At 40.7% G+C, this 18,236-nt stretch overlaps 1 protein-coding gene across 2 annotated transcripts in view; it reads left to right on the forward strand.

The window, feature by feature from the left end:
• The window catches only part of LOC117523206 (collagen alpha-1(XIX) chain), a 100,486-nt gene that overhangs the window by 41,976 nt on the left and 40,274 nt on the right, over positions 1-18,236 (forward strand). For both annotated transcript variants that reach the window (XM_034184658.1, XM_034184657.1), the window contains one exon: positions 1,281-1,400. In XM_034184658.1, coding sequence (XP_034040549.1) covers positions 1,281-1,400 — 120 coding nt within the window. The remainder of the gene's footprint in view (positions 1-1,280; positions 1,401-18,236) is intronic.

Genomic DNA, 18,236 nt, shown 5'->3' on the forward strand with positions numbered 1-18,236 from the left:
CCTGTCTTGGCTTTCAGTGCTTATCAGTCGAGTGAGTATAAGAGAACTTGTGGAGAGCTGGACATGTCCCAAAACATGAACCAAACATCGAACCTGTGCTCCTCCATCCTTCTTGTATGGTGACATGAGGGTCATCCGTGACCAAAGTCCATATACTGTCCATAACTTGGCCATTTCTGCTTGTGGATGGCCTCAAGCCGTTCCATCATGAAAATCCAAAGGAGGTGCAGTACATATCTGCACTTTTTGGCTTGGTGCTCGCCTCTGATAAGTAAAAATTCACGCATATGCAAGAAGGTTCCCTACACCTCCCCACCAAATGGCACCTCACATGCTTCATTTGCATGTGTATTTTAAATATATGTAAATATATTAAATTTTAAATTGACTGTAGGTGTGTGTGCGAGTGTGAATGTGTTTGTCTGTCTATGTGTGGCCCTAGGATAGACTGGCATTCTGTCCAGAGTGTACCCCATCTTCCACCTGTGACCTTTAATTGGAGTAAGCGGGTAAAGAAAACGGATGGCTATATATCTCAGTAAAAATACAATCAAAAAGAAATTATTCCTTCATTGATCATGTTATTTGCTTGTCCACTTCTCTCACTTTTCTGTTACTTTATAGAATTGTTCATTGTATTTTCATTCACAAAACCTTTTAAAGTATGTTGACATTAACTGCCATTTCTGATATTTATCTTTTGCTCGCCTCTGGCTAACAGTACGGTCAAGTGTTAAAAATTTGGTGAAGGCAGAAAAATAAATGCCACACCCTCCTGCACAAATTCTGTCATTCACACACGAGCAGTAGCTAAATGTCAGAGAAATCACAGAGGTCGCATCAGGAGGACGGTTGTCAGTATTGGAAATACACATTACCATTTAAATGGCATGCACTTAGGGTCTAAACAACAAGAGCCTGTGGTGCTTTTATGTGGGGAATGTAATCAGTGACAAAGGTAAGGAGGGTCCTTTCAGTCCCCAGACAGAAACCTAATATCAAAGGTTTCCATCAGCATAATACTAGTAATCAATACAAATTAATGCTACAGTGATTCCACATGGAAGACTGACCTTTAACCCATTAGATGTTGAAGCACACTTCATGTCAGGGTAAAGTCACTCATACTAAATTGTATCTATTTTAATCCCTTTTAAAAATTTGCATCATGATGCACTTGAATGACTGAGTTCTCTGAGCCAGGTATAGCAGCACGGCAACATTCTTACAAGCACAAAGATGGAAAGTATCTAAATGCTGACATTTCTCTATTGATCCAGTGTGAAACCAAGAAGATGTTTAATGAGACTTCCCCTCCCCTGGATCCAACTCAGCTCCCCGTGATGTTGCCTCAACCTTCCTCCAAGCCAATTGACAGATGTCACTGTCCAGTTGAAAAGGTACAATCAATTTTACACATCAAGGACCTCTAATTGACAAAGTGTAACACCTGCTGTAACCAACCAGCACTGATTTATACTGCGTCTCCTCAATCCTTTACACGCACTAAACACCAGCTATATTTATACCCAATCGAATTTTAGATAGAAGCCAACCAAAGGCTGTATGGCCTAAGTAAATTATTAAACAAACTCTGTATAGGTTGTAACAGCTTAAGCATTGAACTGCAGATGTTTTGGCTGTTTTATTTCATTGCTACATTAAAATGAAAGATATCACACTGTTTCATGAATATTTTTGAATTTTTGTTGGTTTTAATGTAGCATGGTTAGTCAAAAATTATTAAACCAGTTTTCTCACAGTAGTTCAAAGGACTGGGCACGGAATAAAAATATGACATTTTGAAATTAGGTCATTGCTGTAGTTCCAAATAACAATGGATATTATCTCAAGGCAAATTACTTATAGAGAAGCTCCATCAAATGGTTTACAGAGAGCCAACATTCCTTCAAGAGCAAGCATATGGTAAAGGGGCGAAGAAAAATTCCTTTTGAAGAGGAAGATGTTAAAGCAGAGTTTGAATTTATGGAGGAGCCATCTGACACAATTTGTTGGCTTGAAAGAGAGTGAGAGTAGTCTTAGAGTAGAGAGAGAAAGAGAATAAGAACCAGGAATAATAATAATGCTGTTTGCCTTGCAGCTGCTCCTATTTTACTTATTCAGGGTTGCTGCAGCGGATCCAGCATAGGTGCACATCAGGATTTGGCACAAGTTTTATGCCGGGTGTTAGCCTGTCACAATTCCAGTTTGAGCTGGAGAAACACACACAGCCCCTGGTCTTCTAAAGAGGTCTTCCATCCAAAGTTAGTTATATCAGTTGTTACACACTCCAAGCAGCTCAAAATGTGCATGCATGCTGCTTATTCGCATCCATTGACAGTCCAAATACTTAGACTGCAAAATGTCAGACACTTCAAGCCTCAGAGAATTTCACCATTTTGACCTTTACTGAGTGTCAAATCTCTCAAATTTGTTAACAGACAGAACAAATGATACTTATAGGATCATTCACCAAAGTTATAGCAAATTATTTCATGTATGTGTGGCAGAATTAGCCTTTTTTTCTAGCAGATTTAAACCCAAACTGTTCAGAATGCTGGAATCCATTATGGGAAGACCCCACATAGTTATGATGTGAAAATGAGACTGGGGTCACATGATTTTGTTTACATTCTTTGGCCAAAAGGATCTGAGAGATAACAACAATTAAACAGACACCATTTTCACCTGTGGGCTTAAAAGAAAAGAGAAACAACACATGCAATTGACTACAAGGGGTGGGGGGGTGGGGGTGGGGGGAGTAAAGGATCACTATGTCTGATACAGTGAGGTATTTTCTTCTCTATCTCTATATTCGCTATCTTTGGTTAGTACTTGGATGGGAGACCTCTTTGGAACACCAGCAGCTGTGTGTGTTTCTCCAGATTACACTGGAGTTGCATCAGGAAGGGCATCCATCATAAAACTTGTGCCAAATACCAATGCGGATCTGGTTGTGTCTGCTGTGGCGACCCCAAACATAATGAACAAAATGAACTCCATTATTGTTATTATTTATTTATTTATTTATTGGAAAGTGTACAGACCTTTTTTTTGTTGGAAAATGTAGACCAGTGGTGGGGTACTTCACTTCAGCAATAAACAAACACAAGTAAACAAAAATGATTGAAAACCTAGGCTAATGGCATGGTATAATCAACAGTAATAATCCAGTCACTCAGCATTTTCAAATTACAAAGTATTTTAAGTTGCAGACAATACTCAACATTTAAACTGCACTTTCCACTTACATAACCACACTACACTCTTCCCCTTCTATTTTTTATGATTCCGTCCAATTTTCATTTTATAGGCGGTTTGTTGATGCAGATAAAAGACTTATGATCAGTGATTGAGTGATTGTGACTTTGATGGAGTGACTAATGAAGTCCTATTATTAGGTAAGAATTATGATTTCCTTTAAAGAGTGTTCCAATATAAAAATATGTGTTCCAAGTTTAAGGTGCATTCTATCCAATCGTTGGCTGTGAAAAATACCATTGTTCACCTCGGGTTTTGAAATCCTTTTCCCCTTCAAAGTAGTCTACTTGGGACTGCACGCACTTCTCCCAGCAGTTTTTTCATTGTTGGAAGCATTTCTGGAAGGCCTATTTTGGAGCTGGGCAACAGTGTTCTGCATAATGTCTTCTCGTGACTCAAACTGACTCCCTTTGTGTGTTGTTTTGATCTTGGGGAACACCCAAAAATCAGAGGGAGCCATGTCAAGAGTAGGGAGCCTGCTGAATCACATTAATGTTGTGTTTGGCCAGGCAAGCCTGAATCAGCTGAGCAGAATTTGTGGGTGCATTGTCATGGTGGAACTGCAAGGATGCGGTTGTTTGTGGTGCACAGCATCACAAAGGTGATGTAGGACCTTCTGATAATACTCTTTATTAATATTTTGGCCTTCTGTAGTGTACACCATCCCACAGGAGACAAAGAAAATGATCAGCATGACACTGACATTGCAGCGCACCTGTTGCGCTTTCTTTGGTCTCGGCAGTGCTAGATGTTTCCATTGTGATGACTAAAGTTTGGTTTCCGGGTTGCATCCATGAACCCATGTTTCATCACCAGTAATGATGATGTTTAGGAAGTATATATATATATATATATATATATATATATATATATATATTAAAGACTCCATGGTTTTATATAGAAAACCACATTTGTCATTTTGCCAACTGTTTACGGTGCATCAAAGGCAATTGCAGTTGCACTTTAAAAGAGGGATTTTTTTCATCCCTGTTTCAAGGGAAAAGCATTTTTAGACCTGAGACTAAAAGGGTGATATTAACTGATGCTGATCAGCATCACTAAAGTAGAGTTTATTCATTTAATTTATTTTTATAGCGCCAAATCACAACAAAGTTGCCTCAAGGTACTTCACACAAATAAAAAAAAAATCAGGCATCAGAAAAAGAATCAAGCATCACAAAGACAACAAACTCAGTACAATTTGTCAGGATTTAGCAACATGAAAAACTAATCTATGATGTGTGAGCACGAATTTTACCTGAACCATATGTACTTGCAACATTGTTAATTTAACACTACAAAATGTACTACTTGAGACTCGCACTTGAAAGACAAGGTGTACAGTACTTAGAATTTTGTCCCCGTGGAAGACAAATCCCTAAATTGATGCACTGGCAAAGCTGCAGGGCTAACTGACAGGAAGCTGATGCTCATCAGAAATAATGAGTTGCGTGGGTTGAATGTTTACCATCCGTACAGTATGATACTTAGGCCACGAGTCTTCATCTGAGCTCAACATGGTGTTATGCCAGATCAGTATATAATTTTATCAGCCCCGGGAAAACAGATGACATTTACTGAGGCATACAGCTCAAGGATAGTAATCCTATTTGGAAATGCGGGTTCCATAAATTCTTTAAAATAACAAAATGCCTGCAGCCTCCTACAGTGTTTAGTTTATAAAGTGAATTCTTTAAAAGTTGTTCTCAATCTTAATACATAATAAGCATGTCTTTCTTTGCTAGCATAGCATGTGTAAATAAAATAGTGGCAGTTATTGTATGCTGTGGAATCTATAGAAAGATTTTAATGTATATAATATCTGTAATATTTTAAGAATTATTCCTGAGTGAAACTTAAAAGGTGACGTTACTAAAGCCAAGTAAAGTCATTAATCTGTACCTGCTGAATATGTTTGTGTGTTTGCTACAAGTACTATGGTACTAAAACATATCAAAATACTATTTTCTGGAGTATTTAATTAACTTGAATCACCTATGCAGATCTGGCTGTATCCGCTGTGGCAACCACGAACATAAAACAGGAGCAGCCGAATGGACAACAATATTAACCCTGAATTTAGTTCTCGCACGTAGTATTGCTGTCACAAATACTGACATCACACCTCTTGCACTGGTGGTCTCTGACCACTCACTTATTAGGTTTACAGTTTTGCTGCTCAAAACTACACTTGACAAGACTGCACCACTGATATTAAAACCACGCCTTCCCAAAACACGCTCGCTTTGGTTCATTGGTTACTTGTGTGACCTCAAGCATAAGGCTAGAGGTCTAGAATGGAATGGTGTAGTTCAAAATTAGAAGTATTCCACCTTGCATGGTATGATGCTATCTTAGACTATAAGCATGCACTACTGTCTACAAAGCAGACCTATTACTCAGATTTAGATTGAGCATATCTCAGCATCCCTTAACCCAGCCAGGACACCCTGCTATTGAGGTGGGTGCTACCACTGAGGTGTTACCTAGATTTACAGAATTTTATAGTATCTCACTAGGTGTGCTGATGAAACTCGTAACATCTACAAAAAGCACAACTTGCTTATTTGATCCTATACCAACAAAACTGTTTAAGGACCTGTGGCCCACTCTTGGGCCGACTGTGCTGGAAATGATTAATCTTTCAGTAACTTCTGGATCTGTTCCTAAATGTTTCAAATCTGCAGTGATCAAACCATTACTTAACAAATCTAATCTTGACCCTAGTGTATTGAAAAATTATTGGCCAATATCAAATCTATCATTTTACTCTAAAATTCTGGAAAAAGTGATTTCACAGCACCTTGTGGACCACCTTACTGAGAATAATCTTTTTGAGCCACTGCAGTCTGCCTTTAGAAAATATCACTCCAAAGAAACAGCTCTCACTAAAGTGGTGAATGACCTGCTTGCAATGGACTCGTACACCACTACGGTTCTGGTGCTGTTAGATCTCAGTGTTGCGACTGATACCCTGGGTCATCATACTTTATTTGATAGGCTGGAGAATCATTTTGGGATTACTCGAAGTGCCCTTGCGTGGTTGACATCATACCTGTCCAGTTGTTCTCACTGTGCTTTGTATAATAACACTACCTCTAACTTTAGTGACATGAAATTTGGGGTTCCACAGGGACCTGTCTTAGGCCTCCTGCTTTTCTCCCTTTATATAGCACCTTTGGGCACACATTGCAGCATTTCGGGATTACCTTTGGGATTACATGCCTATAACTGCTGGTAATCTCATCCACATAAAATCCTTAGAAGATTGCCTTGCATCAGTGAGATGCTGGATGTCTAGTAACTTCCTACTTTTAAACTCTGATAAGACTGAAAAGATGGTTCTTGGTCCAGTGAGACATCAGCATCAATTTGACCAGTTAACGCTTAGCCTAGGCTCGTGTGTCATATATCACACTGACAAAGTGAGGAACCTTGGGGTAACTTTTGATCCTACCTTGTCCTTTGACCTCCACATTAGAAATATTACGAGGACTGCTTTCTTCCACCTGCGAAATATAGCAAAGGTTTGTCCCATCCTGTCTATGGCTGATGCTGAGACCCTGATTCAAGCATTTGTCTCTTCTAAATTGGACTACTGCAGTGTTCTATTTTCTGGTTTACAGCAGTCCAGCGTTAGGGGTCTCCAATTGGTTCAAAATGCTGCTGCCAGACCTCTGACACAAAGCAAAAAGTTTGACCACATTACACCCATTTTGGCATCTCTTCATTGGCTTCCTGTCTCTATGAGATCAGATTTTAAGGTTCTGCTACTAACCTATAAAATTGTTCATGGACTGACACCTTCCTACGTAGCTGACCTAATTAAAACCTACGTACCGGCCTGGGCTTTGCGTTCACAATGCAATGCATGCGAATGCAGGACTGCTTTGTGTCCTTAGTGTGAATAAAACGTCTACGGGCGATAGAGCTTTCTCGTATCGTGCCCCTGTTCTGTGGAATGATCTCCCTGTGTCAATAAAGCAGTCAGATTCTGTAGAGACTTTCAAGTCCAGACTTAAGATACACTTATTTTCTCTTTCGTATGGCTAGCATACTGGCATATTATGTTACTATGCTTTTTACTTTTTTTACTCTTTTACTATGCTTTTTAACTTTTTAATTCATTTTATTTTGTTTTCTGAATTGTTTTGTTTGAGGCACTTTTAGGCAACTCCATTGTGATTTGGCGCTATATAAAATGAATAAATTGAATTGAAAATTAATTGGCAAAAGCTGTGGTCTTCATGCGGCATAAATTCACACACAATAAATATAAAGTCTTACCAGTTACTTTTAGTGGATTCATCAACACGTCCTGAAGGAAATGATGTCTGAAAATACTTTAATTCCTTATCGTGGCTGAAGAAAAATCCCTCTGGAATTTTGTGCTATAGTTGCACCTCCGCTAGATCAGTCAGCGGAGCCTTTTCTTTGTCTTTGAACCCCCTCCCCCCATCAGCCATCAGTGACTCAGCAGAAAATAACATTTGACATTTCCAAAGAACCATTTTCCAACAAAAGTATTTCACATTAGTTTTCTATTTTATTTAAAAATATATCTTTGAGTGAAAACTTTATTTTAAAAGTAAAAATAAAAATAGTTCTTTCTGTAGTGCTGGATCATGACAACTTGGAGATGGTCTCCCTGTGTCAATAAAACAATCAGATTCTGTGGAGACTTTCAAGTCCAGACTTAAGATGCACTTATTTTCCCTTTTGTATGGCTAGCATACTGGTATAGTTTTGTTTTACGCTTTTTACTCTTTTAATTCATTTTAATAGGAAACAGAGCCTGCCGCTGCCCCAACTTTACCTAAATTCTGGGTCTTTTAGTGAAGCTTAGACTCAGACTCAGACTCAATTTTATTGTCACTTGACCCTTATAGGCAGAACAAAATGCAGTTTCTCCAGGTCTCAGTGTAGTTAACTGGGACAGTTTTTTTAACCTAACCTATTGTATAAACTTTTGCAGTGTACAATATGGCCACCCCTGTGGCCTTAGAATATACGTATGTACAAGGCACAGGGTCGGCAGCAGCAGCGTTAGAGTATTAAGAAGGTGACAGTGTGCATGTAGTGCAATGTTCACAGTTTGGTGGTGGATGTTGAACTGTTCAACAGTCTGTCAACATTCGGGTAGAAGCTGTTTTTCAGTCTGGACGTTTTTGCCCGGATGCTGCACAGCCTCCTTCCAGAGGGAAGGGGTGTGAACAGATTGTGCGCAAGTTGGGTGGAGTCTCGGAGGATGCACATGGCTTTGTCTCTACATCTGGAGATGTAGATGTCCCCGATGGGTGGTAAGCTGCATCTGATGGTCCTCTGTGTAGAATTCACCACCTGCTGCAGCCACCATACCACACAGGGAGGCAGCAGGACAGGACACACTCCACTGCACAGCTGTAGAAGGTCCTGAGGACCTCGGTGTTCAGTCCTGGCCCTTCCCAACTTCCTCAAAAAATAGAGACATTGGTGGGCTTTCTTGATGACAGCCGTGGTGTTGGTGTGCCAGGTGAGAGTGTTGGAGAGGTGGACTCCAAGATACCTGATGGAGGAGACGATCTCCACTGCTGCTCCGTTGATGTGTGTTGGGGGCTGACCTGCGGAAGTCAACAACTATCTCCTTGGTCTTCTGGGTGTTGAGGATGAGGTTGTTGTCTCCACACCACCGTGTCAGGTTCTCCACTTCTCGCCTGTACGCTGTCTCATCCCCTTGGCTAATGAGCCTGATCACTGCTGTATCATCTGCAAACTTAACAACAACATTATTCTTGTGCTGGGCTCTGCACTCGATGGTCATCAATGTGTACAGCAGTGGACTGAGCACACAACCCTGGGGTGAGCCAGTGTTCAGGATGATGGTGGAGGATGAGGTGGTGTTGATCCTGACACTCTGTGGCCTCCCAGTCAGGAAGTCCAGGATCCAGTTGCACAGTGCTGAGGGGGCTCCTAGTTCATCCAGCTTGGAAACTAGTTTCTGCGGGATGATGGTGTTGAATGCAGAAGTGAAGTCCAGGAACAGCAGCCTTGCATAGGAGTCCTTGTTATCTGTATGGGAGAGGGCCTGATGCACCACGGTGGAGATGGCATCAGCTGTGGACCGGTTTTACCTGTACGCATACTGGTGCTCATCTACAGTCACATCGATGGTCTGCTTCAGGCGCCTCATCACCAGCCTCTCAAAGCACTTTGTGGTGATGGGGGTGAGTGCAACTGGCCTGTAGTCGTTGAGGTAGGATGGTGCAGAGCTCTTTGGCACAGGGATTATCCTTGATGTCTTGAGGCACGGCGGAACTCTGGCTTGGGACAGAGAGGTGTTGTGTATATATATATATATATATATATATATATATATATATATATATATATATATATATATATATATATATATATATAATGAATTAATATTTATATAAATAAATGAAAATAAATTGAAAAATTGAAAACTGGTTGCAGATTTCTTTATTTATCAATTTATTTAAAATGGACAGTACATATTGATGAACATATACAATATGTAAATATGCCAGATTTTAGCTATAGGCTAATTTCCATCTGTAGTCCCTGACAGGTTGATGTAAAAGTTATCAAACAATTAACAATAAAACACACAGACATCACAGGAACGTACAATACACAGAGGTCACTAACACCTACAATTATCACTTTATCATAAATTATTTGTGGAATAAATGTTATATTAAATACAACCCAGTTTTCTTGCAAACTGCAGAACACACCCAAAGAAATCTTTTAAAAAGGAAGGCATATTTTGTACCAAAGATGAAACATGGCCACAGATTTTACTTATTTTATTTATTTATGATGTTAAATTTTTTAAGCACAAGTCTAATGTACATTTATTTATCTATTAAAATATTTTATCAAGTTAAAAACCTTTTTTTTCCAAAATAAAAATATTTCTTTTTGTACTACCTGGTACATGACTACACAAAGAGAGCCACTCCATTACAAAATATTTGTTAAAAAAAAAAGGTTGTAAAAAAGGTCTTATTGTATAAAACTCAATTTTCTTATAAATTGCAGAACACCACCTAAGTTTTTTTAATGAATAGAAAAAAAAAATCTTGTTAAAGATGAAAAGTGTAAACACATTTTAATTATTTACATTTATTTATATTGTATTTTTCATTAGTAGCTCACCTGGACCAAAGGTAGAGGCTTGTGTCATGGGTCACCAGTCCATTGTTGGCGCAAGCTGCGACCTAAGTAAACATCTTCTTCTCAAAAACCACTGAATCAATGAAGCTGAAACCTGGTGTGCATGTTCCTACCCATAAGGACACCAAAGTCTGTTCAAGGCTTTCTGATCTGATTTCAAATATGGCCACCATAGCGACCATGTCGATGATCTCATGCATAGCCATTCGTCAGTCATTTATACAGCAGTTGAGCTGAAATTTGCGATATGGGTAGCAATCAGCAAGCCTAAAAACATATCCAACAGGTTTTGTGAAATTTTCAATTTGGCCTTGAAATGACCCCTGAACTGTGATCACGCCCACTTGTCCAGTTGTCACTTGAAACATCTTCTCAGACACCACTGAACCAATGAGCTGAAACATAGTGTGCTTGTTAAGACCTACCTATGTGAACACCAAAGTGTATTTGAGGTAGTAGAGAAGCTTGAATCTTCAACTGGACTGGGTTACTTGACGTGAGGACGTTTCACTTCTAATCGCAGAAGCTTCCTCAGCTAAAATTCTTGCTCTGGTAGTCCGACTTCTGTCTTGACTCCTGTAGAGAAGAATGACAGAAGTCAGCAAAAGCTGGAGTTTTAAACCTAACCAGACCCCTTCTACCAAGAGGCAGACTGCTATGGGCTAGTGACTAACAATTGCTCTAATTAGCACCTATTGTGCTCTAGTGCCCTCCAAATGACAGGGCAACTGTCCCTCCTAATGATGAGACTGACGCCTCTCCTGACGACTCTCCTGATGATGTGAATGACTCATTACCATGAACAAAAGACTGAAACTGCTTTGACCTGAGTACCCCATTGTAAAAAGGGGACAAAGCGTGTCTCAGACCCCCTCCCTGGTTAAGGCTGGGTTTGAACTGTTTCACATATAATGCTTCCTTCACTCCCCTCTCAAACCATTTCTTTTCTCTGGCTAAGATTTTAACTTCCTTGTCCTCAAACATGTGGTTAGTGTCTTTAAGGTGGAGATGAACTGCAGACTGTGGTCCACCGGCGCCCTCTCTGCGGTGCTGGTATAGTTTTTGTGCAACGGCTGCTTAGTCTCACCTGTATAGTGTTAGTTACAGTTTTCTTGACATCTGATAGAATACACTACATTGCTCTGTTTGTAACTAGGGATCCTGTCCTTAGGGTGAAATAATTTCTGTCTCATGGTTTTAACAGGTTTAAAGTAAACTGGGATTTTGTGCTGTCTGAAGATCCTCTGTAGTTTTTCCCCTACTCCTGCTAAATATCAGAGACACTCCTCTTCTTCTTGGCTTCGTCTCCTGTCTGTCTGGTCTCTTTGTTCTTTGGGATTTCTGCACTTTATCTAGGGACCATCATGGGTACCCACATACTGTGAGGGCTTTCCATACATGTTGTTGTTCTTTAGCCCTTCCCTCTGTAGTTGTGGGCCCCTTTAGGGCTCTGTGTTGAAGAGTCCTGATCACCCTGAGCTTGTGTTCAAGGAGGTGGTTTGAGCCAAAGAGCAAATATTGGTCAGTGTGAGCGGGTTTTCTGTAAACCCCTGTCTGGAGCTGCCTGTTCTCTCCAATCGTAACATCACAGTCCAAGAAGGTTAAATGGTTGTTTCTGGCATCCTCACATGTGAACTTGATATTGGAGTCCACCGAGTTGATGTGCTCTGTAAAGGCCTCCACTTCATGTTGCTTGATTTTAACCCATGTGCCATTGACATATCTGAACCAGTGACTGGGAGAGATGCCCGTGAAAGACGCCAAGGCTCTCTTCTCCACTAGCTCCATGTACAGATTGGCCACAATGGGGGATACCGGAGACCCGCATCACACAACCATGGATCTGCCTGTAGTAATTCCCCCTAAAAAGGAAATATGTGGTGTTAAGACAGATCTCCAAGAGTTGTCAGATGTGGTCTGATGTAAGTTTGGTCCTTTCAAGTAGAGACGCGTCCTCCAGCAGCCTCTGCCTCACAGCTGCGACTGCCTCAGCAGTGGGGATGCAGGTAAACAACGATGTCACATCGAATGACACTATAGTTTCATCTGCCTCCAGCTGAAGGTCCTTGTGTGTTCTCCACATGGTGGTCTGAGTTACCCACTAGAGGAGCCAAAATCCACTTGAGGTGCTTGGCCAAATTGTAAGTGATGCAATCTGTGCTACATACAATAGGCCTGCATGGCACATCATGTTTGTGGATTTTGGGCAGCCCATAGATGCATGGAGTGGCATCCCCAGGGTACAGTTTGTAGTACTCCTGCCTGTCGATGAGTCCCTCTTTCTCCAGGTTTTGGGGGTAGCTAATGATTTTCTTCTTATAGCCGCTCGTGGGGTCTCTCTTCAGACGCTTGTACGTACTGGAGTCACTGAGCAAGTTGTTGACCTTGGCCTCTTAGTCCGATGTGTTCAGGACCACTGTGCATCTGCCTTTATCCGCTGGCAGGATAAGGATGCTTTTGTCCTTCTGCAGTGCTGACAAAGCTTTCCATTCTTCTACTGTGATGTTGGAAGGAGGAGGCTTAGCACTGTTCAGCACTGCTGTGACTCTTAGTCGGAGGTCCCCAGCTTCTGACTCTGACAGACTGTTGTGTTTAATGGCTGACTTTACTGCAGTGATGTAATCGACTGTCGGTATATGTTTAAGGGTCACTGAGAAATTTAGTCCTTTGCGAGCACATCCTTTTCTGTCTGTGTAAGAACCCTGTCAGAGAGATTCTTTACCCAATTTTCCCTGTTCTCACTAATTTGTCTGGGTGTATCTTTATACCTACCTCCACTGCTTGTGAAAGTAAGCCTTTTCTGCACTAAAAGGTTGTGAAACTTCCTGATTTGCTGCTCCTTACTTTTTAAATGCTTGGACATTTGAATTTTAACTATAAACTTTGTGATCTTATTATTGGCCTCTTCCCACACTAAAGTTCCTAACCTTTTGTGAAGACTGTCAAATTCATTTTGGAGGTCTAATATTTTAAAATGAAGCCTTCTAATTCTAAGACCCAAAATCCTCATAAGGTAACTGTGCTGGATCTTATTATATATATATATATATATATATATATATTGCAAAACACCATTGAAGATAAATTGTTCAAAAGTAGAAAATAAACTCTTTTCAAACGTGAAAAGTGGCAACACATTTTATTCATTTACTTTTATTTTTCATTATTTTAAAAATGTTTCAGGTGCATTAACTACGCAACACAACATATAAATTGCATGTATACCATCTTGCGGCTGCAGTGAGTTTATATTTTTTTTTTCTTAATGAAGTGGAAAAATATTAAAAGGACTTTGTGGGTAAAACATTGGTTGAACTTGTGCAATGTGAATGGAATATTAAGATTCCCAAACAATAAATGCCACAAAAATAAAAGAGCCTAAGTAAATGAGAATGAATGAATGAAATGAATGAACACATACCCCACAGTCATCAAATCCTGATTGTATAAGTTTATCCCTAACAAACTGCAGTGCTTTAATGTGTAGTCCATGATCATATTTGTCCTCAGCTGTATTGATTTTGCATGCAAACATGTAATAGGATTTGTTATGAATTCTCTTGTTCCGTGCGTAAACCAAACGTGCCAAGTATTGATTTTTTGAAGACCCTAAATTAGATTTCAGGTGTTAACAGTGTATGAGCCATTGACTCCGTGCACAAGATATGGTCTGCAGAAAGAGAGAATGAGAGGGAGTGTGTGTGTGTGTGTGTGTGGGGGGGGGGGGTCAGATTCACCTCCATATTATTGTTGGACATCCGTTTTGATGTTTCTCCAAAATACACTCTCGTACCTCAGTCAACACTTCCTGAAAGATTACATCATTATGTGTAAAGTACTTGCAGAACAAAAGGATGCAACTGCGTCTGCAACATGTGACACCTTTTTCTGATGTGCAACATCCACTGATACGCTCGTACCCAGTGATCAAAACACAGCAAGAAGTGATTAATCACCCCCCAACACCAACACACTCGAAGCGCACGTACGCTCACGTAACAGCTCCAGATCTGCTCCCTGCTAGGTCAGTTGAGAAACATTAGAGGCCAATTATATAGACATTTACAAGTTTGATTAGTACAATCTGGCACTGTGCACACACCGTTTACCTCTTCAAAAGGAAACTGAATCCATGTAGTTTCGCCATGGAAACAGCAAAGAATTCTGACTTTGTCAAGTAACCTTCTGAAAAACAATCACAGTATATGTATATCAACTATACAAGCCTATAAAGTTACACTTGTAAGTAACAGCAAGTGAGTACAAACTGATTTTTTTTTTTTATGGCCGTGGTGGGAATGCCAATAAACACAAAGTCACTTTAGCGTTGGACAGCATGACATCGTCAATGTCAGCACAGTGTTCTACAACAAGAACAATATAACATTTGTAGCTTGTGTGCCTTCTAGACATTTTTTTTCTTCCCAAGAAACAACAATCTAAAAGTCATCCTGCAAATCTTAATCTCACAGACACATCTCAGTAATTTAGACACTGACCGTAAAGCCATCGCGTCTTATTTGGCATACAGTACGAGCACCTGTTCATCCCTTTAAATTCCATTCATAGTCTAAAACATTCTTCCCTGATTCTTTTTTAACCTAGTGCAGACTGCAAAAAAAAAAAAAAAAAGGATTTCATATTCATGGAAATTGTCCAGAGGAAATAACGGGATTTTATTTATTTATTTTGGGTCGGTATCTTGTTGCTTCTGTTTCCTTTATGTTGTCCTCAGATGTGCACAACCATCACTATTTTCACTGACTGTGTGTTTATCAATCATTATACCGCCTATCTATTCAGCTGTCATAGAAAACTGATCCTTGTGTTCCTGAACAACACCGATTTCTCTACAGAATGGACACCTATTATTTCCCAATTCACCCAGCTTAGGGACTTGAAATTCAGTGTGTGAAGAAAATTGTACAGTAGCATTTCTGAATGGTTTTTCCTGGAAATCTGAGTCCATCTGTCAGATAGACTCTAACATTTGCTACAAGGGGTCTGTGTTTCTGTGCCACTAACAGATGACAATTTATCACTTTGTCAGAAACCCTGGCTATCTTTTTTGAAGTTTGACTGTTGTTGTGGACAGCTAATGTTCTAATAACCTATCTTCAAAACGTTATGGTCCAGCATGGAAGATTTTAAACAGTTCCTGCAGTTTCTTTGTATGTATGATACCTCTGAACAGAAAGAAGTGATTTGATTGAGTAGAATCAGTCACAGGTCAAGATCAAATTTCTGGACCCATGATAAAAAATATGAAATTATTTAATTTTATAGAAATTAGTTCATATTTATTTATTTATTTAAGCCTTTTTTATATTTTTCCACTTCATTAAGAGAAAAATGAACTCACTGGAGCTGCAAGACAGTATACGAGGTCTATTAGATAATAAACCGACCCTTTTATTTTTTTTTAACTATATGGATTTGAATGACGTGCGATTACACCAATCATGCTTGAACCTCGTGCGCATGCGTGAGTTTTTTCACGAGTGTCATGACGTCATTTCCCTGTGGGCAGGCCTTGAGTGAGATGTGGTCCCGCCCTCTCGGCTGAATTCCTTTGTTTCACACGTTGCTCGAGACAGCGCGCGTTGCTTTATCAAACTTTTTTCTGGACCTGTGAGGAATAGCCGAGTGGACACTATTCGAGAAATTAAGCTGGTTTTCGGTGAAAAGTTTAATGGCTGATGAGAGATTATGGGGTGTTTCTGTCGGTGTAAGGACTTCCCATGGAGCGGGACGTCGTGCAGCGCTTCCAGGCGCCGTCGTCGGCCTGTTTCGACCTGAAAACATCCTAATTTAAGGCTTAATTCACCCAGGACGTCGTGAGAGAACAGAGAAGATTCAGAAGAGGCCGGCATGAGGACTTTATGCGGACATTCCACTGTTTAAGGACATTTTGTAATGAAAGACGTGCGCGCAAATTCGCCGAGTCATTTCCGTGACGACTGGGCGAATCTGTGTGCTCCGCGACAGGAAAAACACCTCCGTGTTGAAAACCATTTGTAAAATTCAGGCGGCTTTTGATGGCTTTCAACAAGTGAGTAACTGAGAAATTGTTTAACAGCTTGGGCATGTTCCAACTTGGCCGTTAAGGTTTCCAACACGGAGGTGTTTTTCCTGTCGCGACCCCCCGCGGTCGGGTCCGGCCCGAAATGCGACTCTGCCCGCACGTTCTTTCATTACAAAATGTCCGTTAACAATGGAATGTCCGAATAAACTCCTCATGCCGACTTCTTCTGAAAGTTCTCTGTTCTCTGACGACTTACTGGGTCAACAGAGCCTGAAATGTGGAAGTTTTCAACTTGAAACGGCGAGACGCTGCCGCCTCGAAGCGCAGATCGCCGTCAGGCGCCGTGGGCCGTCCTTACGGCGACACTACCAGACCAAAATCTCTCATCAGCCGTTAAAATGTTTACCGAAAACCAGCTGAATTTATCGAATGGTGTCCACTCAGTTGTGCCTTACAGTTTTGAAAAAATTTTGATCAAACAAAGCAGCAGTCTCTGAGCCATTCCTAAACAATGAAAAAATCGACGAGAGGGTGGGCCACTCCTCACTCAAAGACTGCCCACAGGCGAATGACGTAACCGACAGGCGTGAAAAAACTCTCGCATGCCCACGAGGGTTCAAGCATGTCTGATGTAATCACACGTGATTCAAATCCATATGGTTTTTGAAAAAAATAATAAGGTCGGATACTTTTCTAATAGACCTCGTACATGCAATTTATATGCTGTGTCGCATATTTAATGCACCTGAACCATCCATCCATCCATCTTCTACCGCTTAGTCCAATTAAGGGTCGCGGGGGGCTGGAGCCTATCCCAGCAGTCACAGAGCGCGAGGCGGGGTACACCCAGGACAGGACGCTAGTCTGTCGCAAGGCCACAAATAGACAATCAAACACAGACACACCCACACACACACCTACGGACAATTTTAAAGATCCCAATCCACCTAACCCGCATGTCTTTGGATGTGGGAGGAAACCGGAGCACCCGGAGGAAACCCACGCAAACACGGGGAGAACATGCAACACACAGAAAGGCCACAGGTATCGAACCCACAACCTTCTCGCTGTGAGGCAACAGTGCTAACCACTAATCCACCGTGCTGCCCGCACCTGAACTATTTTTTAAAATAATTAAAAATTAAAGTAAATGAATAAAATGTGTTGGCACTTCTCATGTTTGAAAGAAATGTTTATTTTCTTCATTTGAACAATTTATCTTCAGTGGTGTTTTGCAATTTATAAGACAATATACATACATACATACATACATACATACATACATACATACACACACACATATACATATACATATACACATACATATACGAGGTCTGTCAATAAAGTATAGGTCCTTTTTATTTTTTTCAAAAACTATATGGATTTCATTCATATGTTTTTACGTCAGACATGCTTGAACCCTCGTGCGCATGCGTGAGTTTTTCCACGCCTGTCGGTGACGTCATTCGCCTGTGAGCACTCCTTGTGGGAGGAGTCGTCCAGCCCCTCATCGGAATTCCTTTGTCTGAGAGGTTGCTGAGAGACTGGCGCTTTGTTTGATCAAAATTTTTTCTAAACCTGTGAGACACATCGAAGTGGACACGGTTCGAAAAATTAAGCTGCTTTTCAGTGAAAATTTTAACAGCTGATGAGAGATTTTGAGGTGATACTGTCGCTTTAAGGACTTCCCACGGAGCGAGACGTCGCGCAGCGCTCTCAGGCGCCGTCGGTCAGCCTGTTTCAAGCTGAAACCTCCACATTTCAGGCT

This window comes from Thalassophryne amazonica, chromosome 13 (assembly GCF_902500255.1).
Source record: "Thalassophryne amazonica chromosome 13, fThaAma1.1, whole genome shotgun sequence".
Classification (NCBI taxonomy): domain Eukaryota; kingdom Metazoa; phylum Chordata; class Actinopteri; order Batrachoidiformes; family Batrachoididae; genus Thalassophryne; species Thalassophryne amazonica.